The sequence below is a fragment of the Pimephales promelas genome, chromosome 13, assembly GCF_988280905.1.
Source record: "Pimephales promelas chromosome 13, fPimPro1.hap1.1, whole genome shotgun sequence".
Classification (NCBI taxonomy): Eukaryota; Metazoa; Chordata; class Actinopteri; order Cypriniformes; family Leuciscidae; genus Pimephales; species Pimephales promelas.
The window spans coordinates 2850393-2867500 of record NC_142781.1 but is presented as its reverse complement, the minus strand read 5'-3'; the positions used below and the strand labels follow the sequence as shown (position 1 = coordinate 2867500).

The 17108-nt window shown below is 40.5% G+C and overlaps 1 protein-coding gene across 20 annotated transcripts in view; it reads left to right on the top strand.

Moving 5' to 3' along the window:
- ptprk (protein tyrosine phosphatase receptor type K) overlaps nt 1-17108 on the top strand; it is a 244359-nt gene that overhangs the window by 65234 nt on the left and 162017 nt on the right. For all 20 annotated transcript variants that reach the window (XM_089118330.1, XM_089118314.1, XM_089118329.1 and 17 more), the window contains one exon: nt 12265-12536. In XM_089118330.1, coding sequence (XP_088974456.1) covers nt 12265-12536 — 272 coding nt within the window. The remainder of the gene's footprint in view (nt 1-12264; nt 12537-17108) is intronic.

Genomic DNA, 17108 nt, shown 5'->3' with positions numbered 1-17108 from the left:
CTGTACAATTAAATGCATTCTGAAAACTTTACCTCAGAGCATCCGTTCACTGAATGAATTGAGAATCTTACCTGAAAAATCTAATAACACCAGCAATTGTCATTCAAGCAGCTGATTTCTGTAAATGACTGCAAAACTAAATGCATATTGCAGCATAGGGCCAAGTCAGGATCCATTAGCAACGATTTGAGACAAAAATAAGTCACTTCGTCCAGTGACTCGTATAGTAACATCTGTGATAACTAGTTTACTTTTAAACCTGACTTTTCTTGCGGTTATTTCAGTTTAATGAAAAACAAGCATGTTATTAAACGCAACATTTATAGAAATCGAACTGTACCTCATCCATGACAACTAATTTTCGATTCCCGTTTGACTGATATAAAACTTAAACTTTGTTATTTATTTATTAAATGAGCGATCGTTTCGCTTGATAAGACCCGTATTCATCATCTGGAGTCGTTTAAAACCCTTTGTATAGTTTGCAGTTTGACTGACTGTTTTTTGGATGAACCGTTTGGTTCCCATTGAAGTCCATTATATGGAGAAAAAACCTTAATTTGTTTTCGACTGAAGAAAGAAAGACATGGACATCTTGGATGACATGGGGGTGAGTAAATTATCAGCAAAAGTGTTTTCAAAAGTGAACTACTCCTTTAACACATCACTTTTCACTAAATACTGCACCCCAATTTACATAAGCGATAATTAGCCGTTGTTTTGAAAAATCTAGTAAACGACATATCCGACAACTCCTGAAAACTGGGGGCACTGAATGCGTGAATGCTAGAGTTGCGCGTGAAGAGCGTTGGGAAGGACGAGTGTTTCACCGCGGTGACAGAGCTTTCCGCTCTACATCTCCTGGCCAGTGTTTGCCTGACAAAGGGAGCGCTCCCGTTAATGTGGGTCAGTGCCATGAAGGAGAGGACGGGCTGTACCCTGAAGAACGGCTGTTAGTGCTGTGGGAAGGGTGACGGCCATCTTGAGTGTCTTCTGTCGGCCATCTTGTTGAGAGCGGCATCATTGTGTTTTGACAGCTCTAGTTTAGAGAAAGTGACTAATATGCATTTCTTTACAGTTGGTATTCTTGGAAATTCTTTAAATTTTTATATGGTTTCCCTCGCAAAGAGATTATAGATTGCAACTATTTTCTCGAATCAGTGTTTTTTTGTATCGGTTTGCACATGTTTATTGTATCAGTTGTAACTGTGATGTTATGGTAATGCCACAAAATGACTCGTTGGAAATGCATTCAGGGGTTTTAGTTTTCTCTCATCATACAAGAAAGAGTGTTTCGTCTCTTGAACGTCGCGTTATTTCCTCTGTGAACAGCAGATGCGCTCCTGGTTCAGGCCGGCCCTTCTCTCTCTATATTTCTCTCTCTCTCTCTTTCACGGCAGGGATCTGAATGTGAATGCCCATATTTCTACATTACTGCCAAAAACCCAACAGCCCATTTCAGCTATTCACATTTCATGAGCAATCAAAGAGAGCAGGCGACGGGCTGTGTTTGACAGGTCTGTTTTCTCCCTGAATGTGGACGGATAACAGATCAGCTTGTATTGCAGTCGCTCGGTGTGATGTGCAGCTGTGCTAATGAACTGGTGTAATGAAGTTACGTTAAAGGCTTCTGAAGAGTTACAGGATGTAGAATTAAAATGAAATAAATCTCAAAGTAATGCGTAAATAAATTTTTTAAAACAATACCTCATTAATTTGATCGTAGGTTGTGGTTCCCAGTCCTGCTATGCTCAGTAAATGAGCTCCGAGTGCCACCGATGCAATTTTGTGTTTGAATAAATTGTTCAGGTTTTGTCTCACAGTTCGTTTACAACGATACGTGGAGTTTAAAGGGGTCCGTTTTTACTATTACACTTTTTCAACTTTAGATAGTCTGTAATGTTGCTGTTCAAGCATACAAAAGATCTGTAAGTTATAAAAGCTCAAAGTCGACACCAAAAGGAGATATTTTATTTAACAGTATCCATTTTTGAATTACAACGCATTTTTTCTGGTCATAATGTTACCCATTTAAATAATCTCCGCCCACGGCTGCGGTTTGTTCCTCAACTCATTTGTTTGACCTTCCCAACTAGGGTTGGGTATCGTTTGAATTTGAACGATTCTGATTCCGATTCCTTGTTTCGATTCCGTTTCCTAACGATTCTCGATTCCGATTCTTTTAAGAGGCAGGGTCAAAAAAGTTTGGCTAACCTTGCTAACCAACGGCCTTTCTGAAGGAAATAATCCTTTCTGAAGGAAATACTCCTTTTGTCACAAATTTTGCATTTTGCCGAGATTTCGTTATTTTTAGAAAAGTGAAGCCACACTTTGGACCGCCGACGTAAGCTCCTGTTTGACTCGCGTGGTTATGCCAACACTTCAGGTAGACGCTTCTTCGTTGGTGTTGTTCAGCGGTTTCTTCTTCCGCTCGGCGGACTGTGAATATCGAAACTAGGAATCGAAATTTTAACTTTTGAACGATTCCGGGAAAAACGAAAAGTTAGTCTCGGTTCCAATCGATACTCGATTCTCGATACCCAACCCTATTCCTAAGGCTGATGAACTTATTTTCAACACTGTTCATGAACATTATAATCCCAGCGTTCATCTGTGTGCAAAAACACAGGGCAGGCGCCGAACAAAAGCTTCTCCTGAAATGGGACAGTCTGTTGTTTATGGAAGTTTTATGTTGTTGCGACGCTCACCTGCTAGTAGTGGTGGGTTGGTTTGGCCAAAAATTTATATCATGTTTTTTTTTTTTTTTTTTTTATTAAGCCAGTTTTCCGGTTTATTACGTTTTTTTTTTTTTTTTTTTTACATGCATAATCAGATGTTTTCTACTGGTTGAGAGAGGAATTACAGCAATAAATTGACTTAGGATGGTCTATTTTATTGTCATTAGTATATATTGTAGAATAGAATAGCGGCCAGTATAACCTAAAATTGTTATTTCTTAACGTTCTAATAACATTCTTATAACCAAGCAAGAGCGTTAATACAACGTCTAAAGAAACTGGACATTTTGAAAATTCCTAGAACATTCAGAAATAAAGTTTTTATAACTTAATGGGAAAGGTCTTATAACCTAAGATTGTTAGCAGGGGAAGAGGAGAGATTTGCGATTGCACTGAACACGTTTGAAGTGCAGGATTCAGAAGTGCAACAGTGTAAAGGGTCCGTCTGAAACAGTGACGGCGGCACAGCGTAACGTTCGTTTTTGAACGTTGTGTAATTAATACATAGGTATGGCGGTATATTAAAAATGAACAATATAGCAAAAATATACACTGGTTTTTGGTGCGAACCGGTTTACTAAAGCTTTTGTCAACCAGAGAAATCCTTAGTCGACCAAAGTCTTGTCCTGTGCAACGATTAGTCGACTAAAAAAAAACAAAAAAACGTGATGTTTTGATTGAACATTGTCATAGAGCATTTATAAAACAGCAACGAAAAAACATCACAAATAACTAAAACTAATACAATTTATTTGAAAATTAAGTTATTTTTATTAACTGCAAAAAGTGAGGAGCGCTGTCTACAGTGACAATAACAATCGCCCACACGCTACAAAAAATATAACTGCTATCTGCCACATCATGAAAAATCCTAACAAAAGCTTTCGTTTATACAGGCTGTATTCTTCTTTACTTTCAATGCTATGGGTTAACTTTCGTCCAGCCAATCAAGGCGTTTTAAAATGACACACAAAAAACAAAACAAAAAAACAAATAGCCTAAAAAACAATCCGAATTTTTGGAAGGCATACAGGTTTATTTTCGTTTTGTTGCATTATTTAGGCTATTTTCAAATGCGTAAAGTGTACAAATAAAAACAAAAACATATTAAGAAAACACAATCTATTGAGTCAGCATGACAAAGCTGTTAAAAGTGCTGCTCTCACGTCTTTTGCGCGCTCAAGTTCGATTTCAAATCTAGGCGCGCGGTGTCGCCTCCCTCCACAGTCTTGTCGTCTTTGTTTTAAAATGCAGCCAAAGGAAGAGCGTAAAAGATTTAGATTTCCTGGACATTTTGTCGTCTAAAGCCAAAATAAGCAGCGTTCTAACTGAATGAATACAGCATCCCTTACCGAGCGCGAAGCCACAGGTGCGGTTCCCGAGTGTATTATGTGTGTGCGCTAAACTGTGGCGCCGTTACACGTTACAAAAATAGCCTAAATTAAAGCTGCAAGCAGCATTTATCGGTGTTCAGGTCTTTAAGGCATTTAAGCACAAAAGCATCAAAAGACATTAAGTTGTATGTAGCAGGCATGATTTATCATGATATACTACATTTCAGCTTGATATTACATAATTAACCATGTTCCAATATGATTTATCATAATTTAACATGTTAAAATATGATTTACTACAGTTTAGTTCACACACTCATTTTCAACTTCAGGATAATAGTCATTTTTTACTAAATGTGGTTGTAAATGTTAAAAGATTGAATTGATAAAGTTATACTATGAATTATAGTTGAGTATTGTGAAAAAAAAAAAATTTAAACAGCAGTGGGCAGTACAACACCACTCATTGGCCACCTATAATCCGATCCTCATGGAACTTTGCGGAGGAACTTTGGTTGCTGTAGCGCCACCTATCCACCTATGCACCTATGCACCTCGTACTCTGATAGCTTTGAGATATACAAATCCGAGATATACATCTTGTCCGTCTTGAGCCAGGGATTACAGTGGTGTAAAAACATTGAAGCTAAGTCAAACAGTCTTGGAGTTATGAGCAATTTAGTACTTTTGGTTGCTGTAGCGCCACCTATGGGCCAATCGGGCTCATACTCTGATAGCTTCTCCACAATTTGAGGCCCTACCATCTGACAAAGTTTCAGAGCTCCAGCCCTTACGGTTTGGGCTGCACGATGCGTTTTAGGGGATTTTTTTTTTCTTTCTAGCAAATACAATAGGTTTTCAGCACTTCGTGCCTGAACACCTAATTAAAGCATTTAAAGTTGGGGATAAAACATAGGCTAATTATATTTAGAATACAGCAATAAATAACTGCTTATAAAGGTATAAATATCAGGGAGTAAATCATTAAAAAAAATCTTTCTGTTGTTAAAAAAATGCAACTGGTCGCCAATAAGAATGTCAGTCGACATCGACTGATTAGTCGACTAAATGACTAAAGTTGACAGCCCTACGGTTTACCGCCCTGGGGTGCGTTTCCCATAGAACGACGTAGTTCGCCTGTTCACTACCATAGTACGATGGAAAAATCAACTAGCTAGTCACGACTGTTTCCCGAAACCCACTGTCGCAAAGTATCGTTCAACCACGTTGGTTTCGCACGTTGAGTAATAACTACTTTTAATGAAACTGTTTGAGATCCAATTAACGCTAGATTTGTTTTATATGAATTACAGACATGTGATCTGAGGACTATTTCTAATTGTTCTCAGTTGTTTTGCTTTATTACCAGACTCAATATTTGACTCGTAGAGCACGTTCGCACACACGCACTCTTCAAACACGTTACTTCAGATCTTTTGACAAACTAAAAGACGTAAATTGCATTTGTCTTTATTCTAAATAAAAGGCACCGGTTGTACTGAATGTCAGCTTACTTATTTTGCTCAAGATAAGGATTCATTACCGCCAAATGTGATGCAATATAGAAACGATGCCTCTAACCACAACTTTGCGATGCTGTTTGCGAATGTCCGTTGGAACGATGGTTTCGGGAAACACCGACTCGTTTAACTATGCTGATAACGACGTAACTTGCGACCATAGTTGGCTAACGATGCTTTCGGGAAACGCACCCCAGCACTGCCTGCTATCCAACATTAGTGTTGATGTAATGTTTACTGTAGCTTTTGTAAGACTGTTCGTCAAATTGTCCATGGTTTTCTGACCGATTACTATTTGTATTACCAACGTTTTCTGACAAATATCACGATTAAGTGACGTGCAGTCGTATCTAAAATGTATAAGCATATTACAAAAAAAAACAAAACCCTCACCACTCTGAAGCGTCCTGTGAAATCCGTTCTGGATGATCTTGTTTGTCAACATTGTCAGGGTCTGAATCAGGCTGGTTTGATATCGCCGCCATCCGTAATAGTTACGCTATAGCAGAACTCGCGGTTATGGAGGGGGTGGGACATCTCACAACACACTGGGCCAGCTAACCAATCACAGCACATTTCATAATTTTGAAGGCGGGGCTTCATCCAAACCGGAACTAAACAACACTTTCGGGACTGGGGACAGAGGAGCTGTAATAATGTAAAATATGTGAACAATTATGTGCATGCATGTCAAGCACGACGGCATATTCTAGTAAAACCCAAAAACAAAATTTTCAAAGACTTCGTAAAAGGGCGGAGCCCTTCAACAAGATCACGGAAAGGGTGAAAATTGTGCATGTAAAGCTAAATTATAGTGAGAAACCATATAAAAAGTGTAGATAAGTGTTTCTTCTCTCTCTTGTGAATGTTCTGGGTGTGTCAGCATGTGTGGGATTCAGGGCTGTTGACTCTGTGAGGTTTTGGCACACGTCGAGGCTGCAATCTGTAGCAGTGTGTAACAAGAACATGTTTTTTCTGCTTAGTCATGCTCTGATTCCTCTGAGGAGTGACTTTAACATCAGACCTCTGAGCACGCTATAATAAAGCGCTCCACATTTCACATTCACCGAGAGCAGACGTGAATATTTGCTCTGTGTGCTCACGTCCAACTCCTACACCCCTGGAACGAGACGTGGAGATCTGTTTTACATCACGTCTTGACACAATGAATGCTAGTTTCCTTTTCTGTTACTCACTTTCTAATTTCTCAACCTCTTGATTTAAAGGGGTCATATTATAGGCTTTCTTTTTTTTTTTCAAATTGTCAATATTTGATTGTTCCCCAAGGTCTACTTTATAATATTTATGAAGTGTTTTGTGCCAAAAAAAGGGACCATTTGAATTAGCGGGTCATATTTTGCTGCTGCGCCTTTAAGAATTGCCTCTTAACTTGTGAATTGAGCAAGAGTTCAAAGTGAAATAAGACTGTGAGCCTTGCTGAAATACTTTTTGAGAGAAATATTATTTTGTATTTTTTGCAGTTTCAGACTTTCTTTAAACTGCTGCCCTATTTTACACTGTGTGAAGCGGCTCTGTAAATTGCTGTCTTTTAAAGCTCACAAGCTGATCTATTCTTCAGAGAGACCATGAAATTGAAATGTGTTGGGCTTTTAGTCCATGTATATTAGCTTTGCGCTCATCTTTGTGCTAGTGTACTTCTACTGTATGGCACGCACATTTAAAATATGTCCTCATACAAAAATATTGATGACATCATATATGCTAATTGTTGTCCAATGACACCTCCTGCAGTAAAACGGTTTCTTTGCAAATAACTTGTGGCAAATTTGCAGTGATAAACCCTCGCAGACCGTTACAACACTACTGGCAAACGGTTCTGAGGCATAAACTTTGACAAATATCCTCCATTACTTGCAAAGCTGCGACAACAATGGGCAATAAATCACAGTCGTTGAACCATTCTCTGAAGTGAAATCTGAATATTCATGTTATTTCAGTTGTGTAATGAGCGAACATTCAAAGTGAAGACAAATGCATTTTTCACTCACAAAACCTGACGAATACTCCAAGCCAATCCCATAATGCAGTGTGGAAAAACGTTTTATTGCTATATATGTAGTGCTCTGGCCGTTATATGGCATTTTTAACTTGGCCGATGTGTTATTTTGACAGTGAGCAGGACTTTTATTTTGAAAACGCTGAGTCCAACCTTCGATTCTCCATCTTAATTAGTTCACTATTTTACAGATTTGTTGTTTTAACTTTTCCTTTTTGAATGATTTAGTAATTTAGTAAATCTTATGTAAAGTAAATATATATTTAATTCCTTTTAATATGTGCTTTTAATATGTTTTAAATGAAATAATATGATATCATATAGATCGGCTGTAGATTGGTATCGGTTATCAAAACTTTTAGATCGGTCGACTACTTAAAAAAAGGATTACAAACGTTTTAGTGTGTACTGTTTATGTTTCTTAAAGTATTTAGCTTTGATTGTGTTGCTGATGCCCATGAAGAGCGTTTCAAATCAGCCATTATGAGTTTCCTTTTCATGTGGACATGCTGTTGGTTAGACTGAGGTTTAAGCAGAGTGGATGTGTGTGTAATTAGTGGTGTGTTGGTTTAGTTCTCTGCATACTAACATAAACCACTCGCTAAACCAGCCTCGGCCTGAGCTGTGTGGAGTTTTGCACTCGTGTTCATGTTTTCTTGTGGCTTTGAGAGCCGGCCAAACCTTGTCATCTAATGTGTCCAGCCTTCTGCCGTTGCTCTCGTCGTTTTCTCCGTTTTACTCTGAAGTGATTAATGAGCAGCACGCACACACATTCTCCAAACTCTCTAGCACATGTTCATAAGGAAGCACTTACATAAATCAAAAATCACCATGGACATGTTTCATATTCTGCCAGGAGCTCTTGGCTGAACGATAGTGCCATCTGGATACGACGGTTAGTTCACGTGACCAACCTTTGACTTTTGGGAAGAAGCGAATGTTTACCCAACGGGCGTTTATAGAGGAAACGACGGGACACACACACCTCCTGACGTGCACATGGCTGTTCTCACCTGCAGTCATTAGTGTCTCGCCGCGAGCGCTCTTAGGGGCAGGTTCACTTACCCGAGATGCCCAGCTGATAGCTTAACTTCTTGCTTGTACAGGTTGTATTTAGCTTTATTACAAGTCTGTCTGAAATACTTGATCGTTCTGATTGATCAATGTGTCATGCTGTGGTCTAATATTTGCATTTAATTACTCTAATCAGTAGAGTGTGTGGGCGGAGTCTCTCTGCAAGAGCACTGCACTCTCAACCAAATCAATCAGAAATCACAGCCAATCAGAAGAGTGTGTGGGCGGAGTCTCTCTGCAAGAGGACTGCACTCTCTACCAAATCAATCAGAAATCACAGCAAATCAGAAGAGTGTGTGGGCGGAGTCTTTCTGCAAGAGCACTGCACTCGCAACCAAATCAATCAAAAATCACAGCAAATCAGAAGAGTGTGTGGGCGGAGTCTCTCTGCAAGAGGACTTACTTTCTCAACCAAATCAATCAGAAATCACAGCCAATCAGAAGAGCGTGTGGGCGGAGTCTCTCTGCAAGAGCACTGCACTCACAACCTAATCAATTACAAATCACAGCCAATCAGAAGAGCGTGTGGGCGGAGTCTCTCTGCAAGAGCACTGCACTCTCAACCGAATCAATCAAAAATCACAGCCAATCAGAAGAGCGTGTGGGCGGAGTCTCTCTGCAAGAGCACTGCACTCACAACCTAATCAATTACAAATCACAGCCAATCAGAAGAGCGTGTGGGCGGAGTCTCTCTGCAAGAGCACTGCACTCTCAACCAAATCATTCAAAAATCACAGCCAATCAGAAGAGAGTGTGGGCGGAGTCTCTCTGTAAAGCATCACACTCTCAACCAAATCATTCAAAAATCACAGCCAATCAGAAGAGAGTGTGGGCGGAGTCTCTCTGTAAAGCATCGCACTCTCAACCAAATCATTCAAAAATCACAGCCAATCAGAAGAGAGTGTGGGCGGAGTCTCTCTGTAAAGCATCACACTCTCAACCAAATCAATCAGAAAGGAAAGGAAATCTGCGAATGAGTAATTGCAGGACTTTCGTTTTGTATCAGAGATTTTCAGAAGCTGTGTGAAGCATGTCGGTCTTGCCGTGAGATTTGGAGCGGGGAAATCAGGAGACAGATATAATTGGTAGGGTTGCTGGCAGCTCTCAGCCAATTTGCATTTGATTCTCCATCTCTCCTGGTGGTCTGATCCACACTCTATACTCTTAAAAGCAAGAGACTTTCTTTCACCCAGACCTCACCTGTAGAGAGAGAAAGAGATACAGATGCCCGTAGATCTCGTGGATGTGCCTCATCTGCAAACAAAGCCCAAATGACAACTCCTGCACCATTGCATCTGTCTCCTGAATAAACAGGCTCTCTCTGTCTCTAAATGATCACTGCTTTAGACATTTGCTGTTTCAATGGAAATAAAAGACGAGTGTTTGAAAACACTTTGATGTTCTCAGCTGTGAAATGATATTCTTCTGCTTCATTCTGACAATATTCATTCTTTATCAATTTAATGCATTCTTAAAAGAAAATATCTTACTGAGCCCAACCTTTTGAACAGTAATGTATATAAAACACGAGCAGTCGCACTGGATGCAACTATACGAATAATTTAGTTGGATAAAGATCCAGTATGTGGTGACAGGTGTGTGTTTTATCAGCAATAAAACAGCTGTGTTTGAATGCAGCTGTGCTATAACTAAGAGCATTTTTCCCAACCCACATGACTAATGGTTACATAAAAATAGTCAAATGAAATTTCCGAGACAGAGAAAGCGATTGCTCTTGAAACCTTCTGAATCTGGAATAACATGCACACAACATGGCCAGGGCTATCGATTCAGGCCGAGAGGAAGAGTTTCATCAGCTGACAGAAGACGAGGATCAAGAGAGAGAGAGCCGGTCATCTCTGGTTCTGGCCGTGGAGAGACAGATGAACAGATGTATGTTCATTCGGACAAATGGTGGTGAAGTCTGTGCTCTCGCCGCCTCTGGGCGTTTGGGATTTGAAATGTTTTCTTCTCAGTGCAATCACATGCTTAAAGAACTGGAACCAGATCCTACATGGCCCTGTCCGACTGGAAAACGTTTCCGCGGTGGAGCGATTATGAAAGCGTCCTGTAATAAGCACACGGCGAACTGCCGAGTGTACGAGTCTTTGATTCCGAAGTTCAGAAATATTGTGTCCCCAGGATCCCACGCGAGTTCTCAAACAATTTGTCGTTTTTGCTTGCTTTTTACAGATGACACGTTTTCAATATTCCTTGGTGGCTGTGTATTTTTGTTTGATTACAACGCAAAATCTGGTTTAAAATCTAAACGGGTGGTTCTGGGAATCTGGTTTAGTCCTTAAAGGGATACTCCACTTTTTTTTGCAAATAGGCTCATTTTACCACTCCCCCAGAGTTGAACAGTTGGGTTTTACCGTTTTCGAATCCATTCAGTCGATTTTTGGATATTTAGAAGAATATCAGTAACCAGACAGTTTCTGGTCTCATTGACTTCTATAGTAGGAAAAATATATACTATGGAAGTCAATGAGACCAGAAACTGTCTGGTTACTGATATTCTTCTAAATATCCGAAAATCGGCTGAATGGATTCGAAAACGGTAAAACCCAACTGTTCAACTCTGGGGGAGAGGTAAAATGAGCCTATTTCCACAAAAAGTGGAGTATCCCTTTAAGTTCAGTTAATTTAGGATAATTTCGTATTTAGGAATAGCCGTAAAGTCTAGCGATTTAAAGAATCAATATTGAATTACCGGCAGACTTAGAAAAACTTATTCATGCTTTCATTTCCAGTAGGGTGGACTATTGTAATGGTCTTTTCACTGGTCTCCCTAAAAAAACAATAAAATCTCTTCAAATTATCCAAAATGCAGCAGCAAGGCTACTGACCAGGACCAAAAGAAAGGATCATATCACACCAATTTTAAAATCTCTACACTGGTTACCAGTGACTTATAGAATTGATTTTAAAGTTCTTTTTCTTGTTTTTAAAACACTAAATGGTCAAGGACCTCTATATATGGCAGATATGCTTAAAAAATATACCCCCTCAAGATCACTTAGATCTGCTGGTAAACTCGAGCTAGTACAATGCAGCGCTCGTACTAAGCAGGGAGAGGCAGCCTTCAGCTGCTATGCGGTCCGTCTTTGGAACCGTCTTCCTGTAGACATTAAGACCTCCCCCACTATCTCTATTTTTAAATCTAGATTAAAAACGAAACTTTTTTACGATGCTTTCTACTGACTCTTTTTATTTCCTTGTTAAGCTACATGTTTTTATTTTTTGTAATGATTATTTATGATTATTTATTTTTTGAATTTTTGTGTGTGATTGATGTATGTAAATTGTTTCTTAACTGCTATGATTGTGTAAAGCACATTGGGCTACCTGTGTATGAAATGGGCTATATCAATAAACCTGAACCTGAACCTGAACCTGAATGCATTATGACAAGCTTAGAATAAAAAAGAAATGTCAATGTAAATAAAAAATACATAGCTCAATCCAATGACAAATGGATCAATATTTGGTGTGAGCGTTGTGTTAAACATGAATTTTCAGGCACTAACGAACGCTGCCTATCTTCACATGTTTTGTTTCCCCTCTCTCCGTTCTTCCAGGCTCATACATGATGGTGGACACCTCTCAGCACGACTACGGAGAAAAGGCTCGCCTTCAGCTGCCCGTGATGAAGGAAAACGACACTCACTGCATTGACTTCAACTATCTGCTGTTCTGCCCGGACGGCTCCAGCTCCGGGACGCTCAACATCCTGGTGAAGGTCAACAAGGGGCCGCTGGCCAACCCCATCTGGAACATCACGTCCTGCACCGGCCGAGACTGGATGAAGGCGGAGCTCGCTGTCAGCACCTTCTGGCCCAATGAGTATCAGGTATGCAAATCACCCAGCCAATCAAAAGGTGCGGCTTGATGAGATCATACAGACGCGAAGATGCGAAAGCCCAGATATACTCATGGTGACGTTCTTTATCGATCTACGCTCATGGGTAAAATGAAGTTTGAATATACTGTTAGCGATCATACGCTGCCGAGAGCGAATATTAGATGAATATGTAAATATGTGCTGCACTTGACTATATAAACACACAATAAAAATGCCAGCGGTGAGAAAGCATCGGATCATTGTTTTTCCCCAGCTCTGTGCTTAAAGGACAATTGCGGTATTTAACACCTTGAGTCGATTTTGTAGTTTGTTTTGAATGAAATCGAGTGGTGGACTTAGAAAATTTGACTTTGGGTCCTGTCTCGACTTTTTGACTATTTTAGAGTCGCCTGTGAGAGCTTTAGACTGGGTGTCTATGGGCATGCACAAACATGTCCTTAAAACAACCCTTAACGTTCATTTTCAAAACTGTGCAACTCACCGAGTGGTTGGTGGTGTTCGTTGATGTTCCCGAAACAAGTAGTGTAGCGAAATACCGTTTCTGTCGTGTTTTATTTGTCATTTTTTTAAATCGCATTGATGTCTGCTGGAGGACTCAGTGTTCGTTGATATTACTGTGCTAGGCTAGCTACCGCAAACTGAAAGGGGTCTGTTTACATGTGGTTGTAGTCTTTTCGCTCGGTTCTGCGTCTCTCAGAAGGCTAGCGTGAGCAGAGCAACTGTGCTCCCGGACTTTTTTTCCGGTGCGCTAGACACAGTGTCCGTACAGCGTCCTGGTTGTCGCCATCAAGTGGTCGGGAGTGTGCTAACGCTTCAGACTCGAATATCGAGCGGAAGTTTATACGCGGTTGTGAGGTATCTGAATAAATAGTTCCACTATAGCAAACAACACGGATTGAACGCATACATTGCGCTGATATATTTGTTTATAATCATCAACGAACACCACCAACCACTCGGTGAGTTGCACAGTTTTGAAAATGAACGTTAAGGGTTGTTTTAAGGACATGTTTGTGCATGCCCATAGACAGCCAGTCTAAAGCTGTCACAGGCGATTCTAAAATAGTCACCTTTCCCAGAGATCTCGCCTTGACAAGCTGTTTCGAGCTCCTGAAGCGAAGATTTAGTTGAAATGACATCACACCAGTCCATCTTTGATTTCGCTTGAAGTATATTGGGTCTTGAAAGCAAATTTCGAGAGGTGTTTTCTTGTGTTGTCGGACAGTAACTCCTGAAGTCCACTGGTGACGCGATCCTGGCGTCAAGCCCTCTACACACTAGTATGAGGAACGGCGTCACAGTGGTTTATGAGAATCTAGCGGCTGTGTTGAGCTGTTCAGTGACATGGATATTAATGTGTAAAGTCACACGGAGAGTTTCCTGCTGGGGAAACGTCTCAATTACCCCTTTTCCACCAAAAAAAAAGAACTGGTTCGGAACTGGTGCTGGTTCAAAGTTGGTTCGGAGTTGGTTCAACTTGCGAACCGCTTCAGAACCTGTTTGTTTTTCCACTGACTAGAGCGCCCAGGGAACGACGTCGTTACGTCACTGTGTACGTCGCCATACGTCTTAGAAACGCTTGCAAATACAACATTACTTTCGGATTAACTCGTATACCAAGAAAGCTTTAAAAACAATTGAAATATGTAAGTCTTTTAATCTTTTGGTTTGATATGTAATATTTTCTGATAAGTTTTGTACCCCTGTCTTGTGACTTTTTTTTCTTTCCATTTATTTGTTCTATATTGTGACTTTTCTTCTTTGCTTATAATGTCTTAAATAAAAAAAATACAAAAATAGAAACGCTTGCGTTAACTTCAAGCATAACAATTACAAAAGGCGGACTCCATCGTGTTTTTCTGCAAATGTTTCTCTTGGCTTTGCGATCCTTTATTATGGTCAGAAAAGATGTTTTAAAGCACATCTAAACCCGGCCAAGCCCCCGATTTAAGCATGACGTGGTAAAAGAACGGTTCTAGTCCAGCAAAGAGTTGGTGCCGCTTTGAAACCAGTTCTCCTGGCCGAGAACCGGTTCTTTGGCTGTCCAAACACAAACAACTGTTTCGCGCGCAGGCACCGGCTCTCAAAATGCTTTGGTGGAAAAGGGGCTTTTGGGGTCTTCACGGGACTTTTGCTTTTATATACAATCGCTTTTTGTTGTCCCAGTAGATTTGTGTTTCACTGAATATGATCAGTCTCTTCTCTTCTCTTTTAATCACTGTTGAAAGTGGGTGTGTATGTGTCAGTGTTTGCCTTGTGTGTGTGATCTGACGGGTTGTTCTGCTTCAGTGTGTGTGTGTGTGTGTGAGACGGTGAATACTGAAAGCCTCCGTCTGTGTTCAGACTAATTGGGAGTCCTGACTGATCTCTCTCTCTCTCTCTCTCTCTCTCTCTCTGTTTCTGTGTGAGAGACAGAATTTTAAACACTTTGACGACGATACAGTTTCTTTATAGTGTCTGTGTGTTTGCTTCAGCACACGCACACACACCTGGAGGGCCTCTACTGGCCGTCCACGCGCATTACACGAGGATCTGTTGCGAGTAATATTGCGTGATGTTTCCGAGGCGAGCTAATGGACGAGGAGGGCTTGTTTCTTCATGTCCGGATGAGATTTCTCACAGTATAGAGTGTGTTCCACCTGCTGCCCCCCTAAAGCCCCGGGGACGTGTCCCTTCTAATGAGTGCAGGCGTGTTAGGTCCCTTCATCACACTCTCTCGCTCGCAGTCCGTCTCTAAACCCCGGCGTGGGCTTGTTATTTCTTGTCCCCTTTAATTAGGCGCTGATGAGTCAGATCTGTTGCTGGACTCCAGTTTATTTTAGACCTGATTCACTTTGGTTTTTGTTTTCTCTGCGTAACTCCCGAGGGAGTCTTCATCATCCCCCGCGAGAGCGCTACACACTTTCCCCGATCAGATCGTTAGTCACCACGTCAAACGGACTGGCTTAATGAGCTGGACACCTGCCCTCGGTTACTCTCAATTATTCAACGTCAGATCGTCTGAAATCACGCCAAAGCTCAGAAGTGAAGCGTTTGAGGAAGTCGCTCGCCCTCGCCGTCATTAACGCTGTCAAAGGGAATGAGTTAACGTGTCCTTTGGTCATCCTTCAGTTCCCATGAATGATTGAATATCCAGTCACAGTCGCTGAACTTGAGAGAATACCTTGTTTTTTTCTTCTAATGTTCCTTTGTGGTTTCTCTGGCTTATGATGTGTTATTTAATAATGGACTTTGAGGACGCAAAAAACAGAAATGTGTGTCATCAGCTGGCTTGTGTGTGTGTGTGTAACCGCTTGGCTAATTAACTCATTAATTACCCACTCACTTGACAAAAACATAGAGTATCTGAACTCTACATGCTCATTGGTGATCTGACTCTGAACTACAGCTTTATAATTCACTGGCATACCAGAAAGGTTCTGTTAGTTAATAAAAGAAAGCATTAAAGACATTTCTTAAAGGTAAAAATCCAGTTTTTAATGTTGTTTATGTGTGTATGTGGTGTTTTTAATACGCTTTAACACACACCATGTGTGCGTTCATAAGTGGATTGCTGAGTATTTCCTCCTTAAAACTGCAGTGAACCAAAGACAGTCTCAAAGACTGCTGGTGTTTCTGACGTCACAAACCACCTCGTAACTAATCAGATCAACGTGTGATCAACCAGTGAGTGAGTGAGTGGAGGCGGGGCTCATCTGCATATTCATAGAACCTCGCATACTAAATGAGGCAAGGGTGTCGAGCTACATTGAAGATGTTTTAAGTATGAAGATTTTTCTTTCAAGGAATAATTTTATTTAAATATGTAAATTAAATATGCAATTTTGGTGATCAAAGATTCGTCAATTCTTGAAACATTTTCTTAAGAACAAGAAATAACCCAGATAGCAAACTGACATTGAATCAACGTGGAAATATGACATCGAAACAACGTTGATCTGACATTGTTTTGCTCATCGAATTAACGTTGAACCAACGTCAGACGCGGCATTCTTTCAAAACTAACGGAAAATCAACTTGAAATCAACGCGTTGTTTCAACGTTATGAAAGCAAACCAATTTTCGATTTTCATTTAGCTTTGAAGAATGCCGCGTCTGACGTTGGTTCAACGTTAATTCGATGAGCAAAATCAACGTTGTTTCAATGTCATGAGAGACGTCGTTTCCACGTTGATTCAATGTCAGTTTGCTGTCTGGGAAGACTTGAGGAAGGTTTTGAGGAAGGTTAAGGTTTTGTATTTTAAATAGGGTGAGCTCAGGTTGATTTTGCCATTGAGATGACTGTGAAAACGAGTGTCCCAATCAGGTCCTTTAAAGAGCCTGTCGGAGGATGAAGCAGTGTGTTGGTCTGTGTTCATGAACGTGTGCTTGCTCTCAGACGAGTCACTTTAACATCAAACGTCCCTGTTCGGCTTGTGTTTGTCCTGACATGAGTTGGTGCTGCATTTTGAATTCATCGTTTACATCATGATCATCGTTTACATCATGATGCCACTTCAGGGAACTCGTGCACATTGCTATATATATATATATATATATATATATATATATTACATGTGG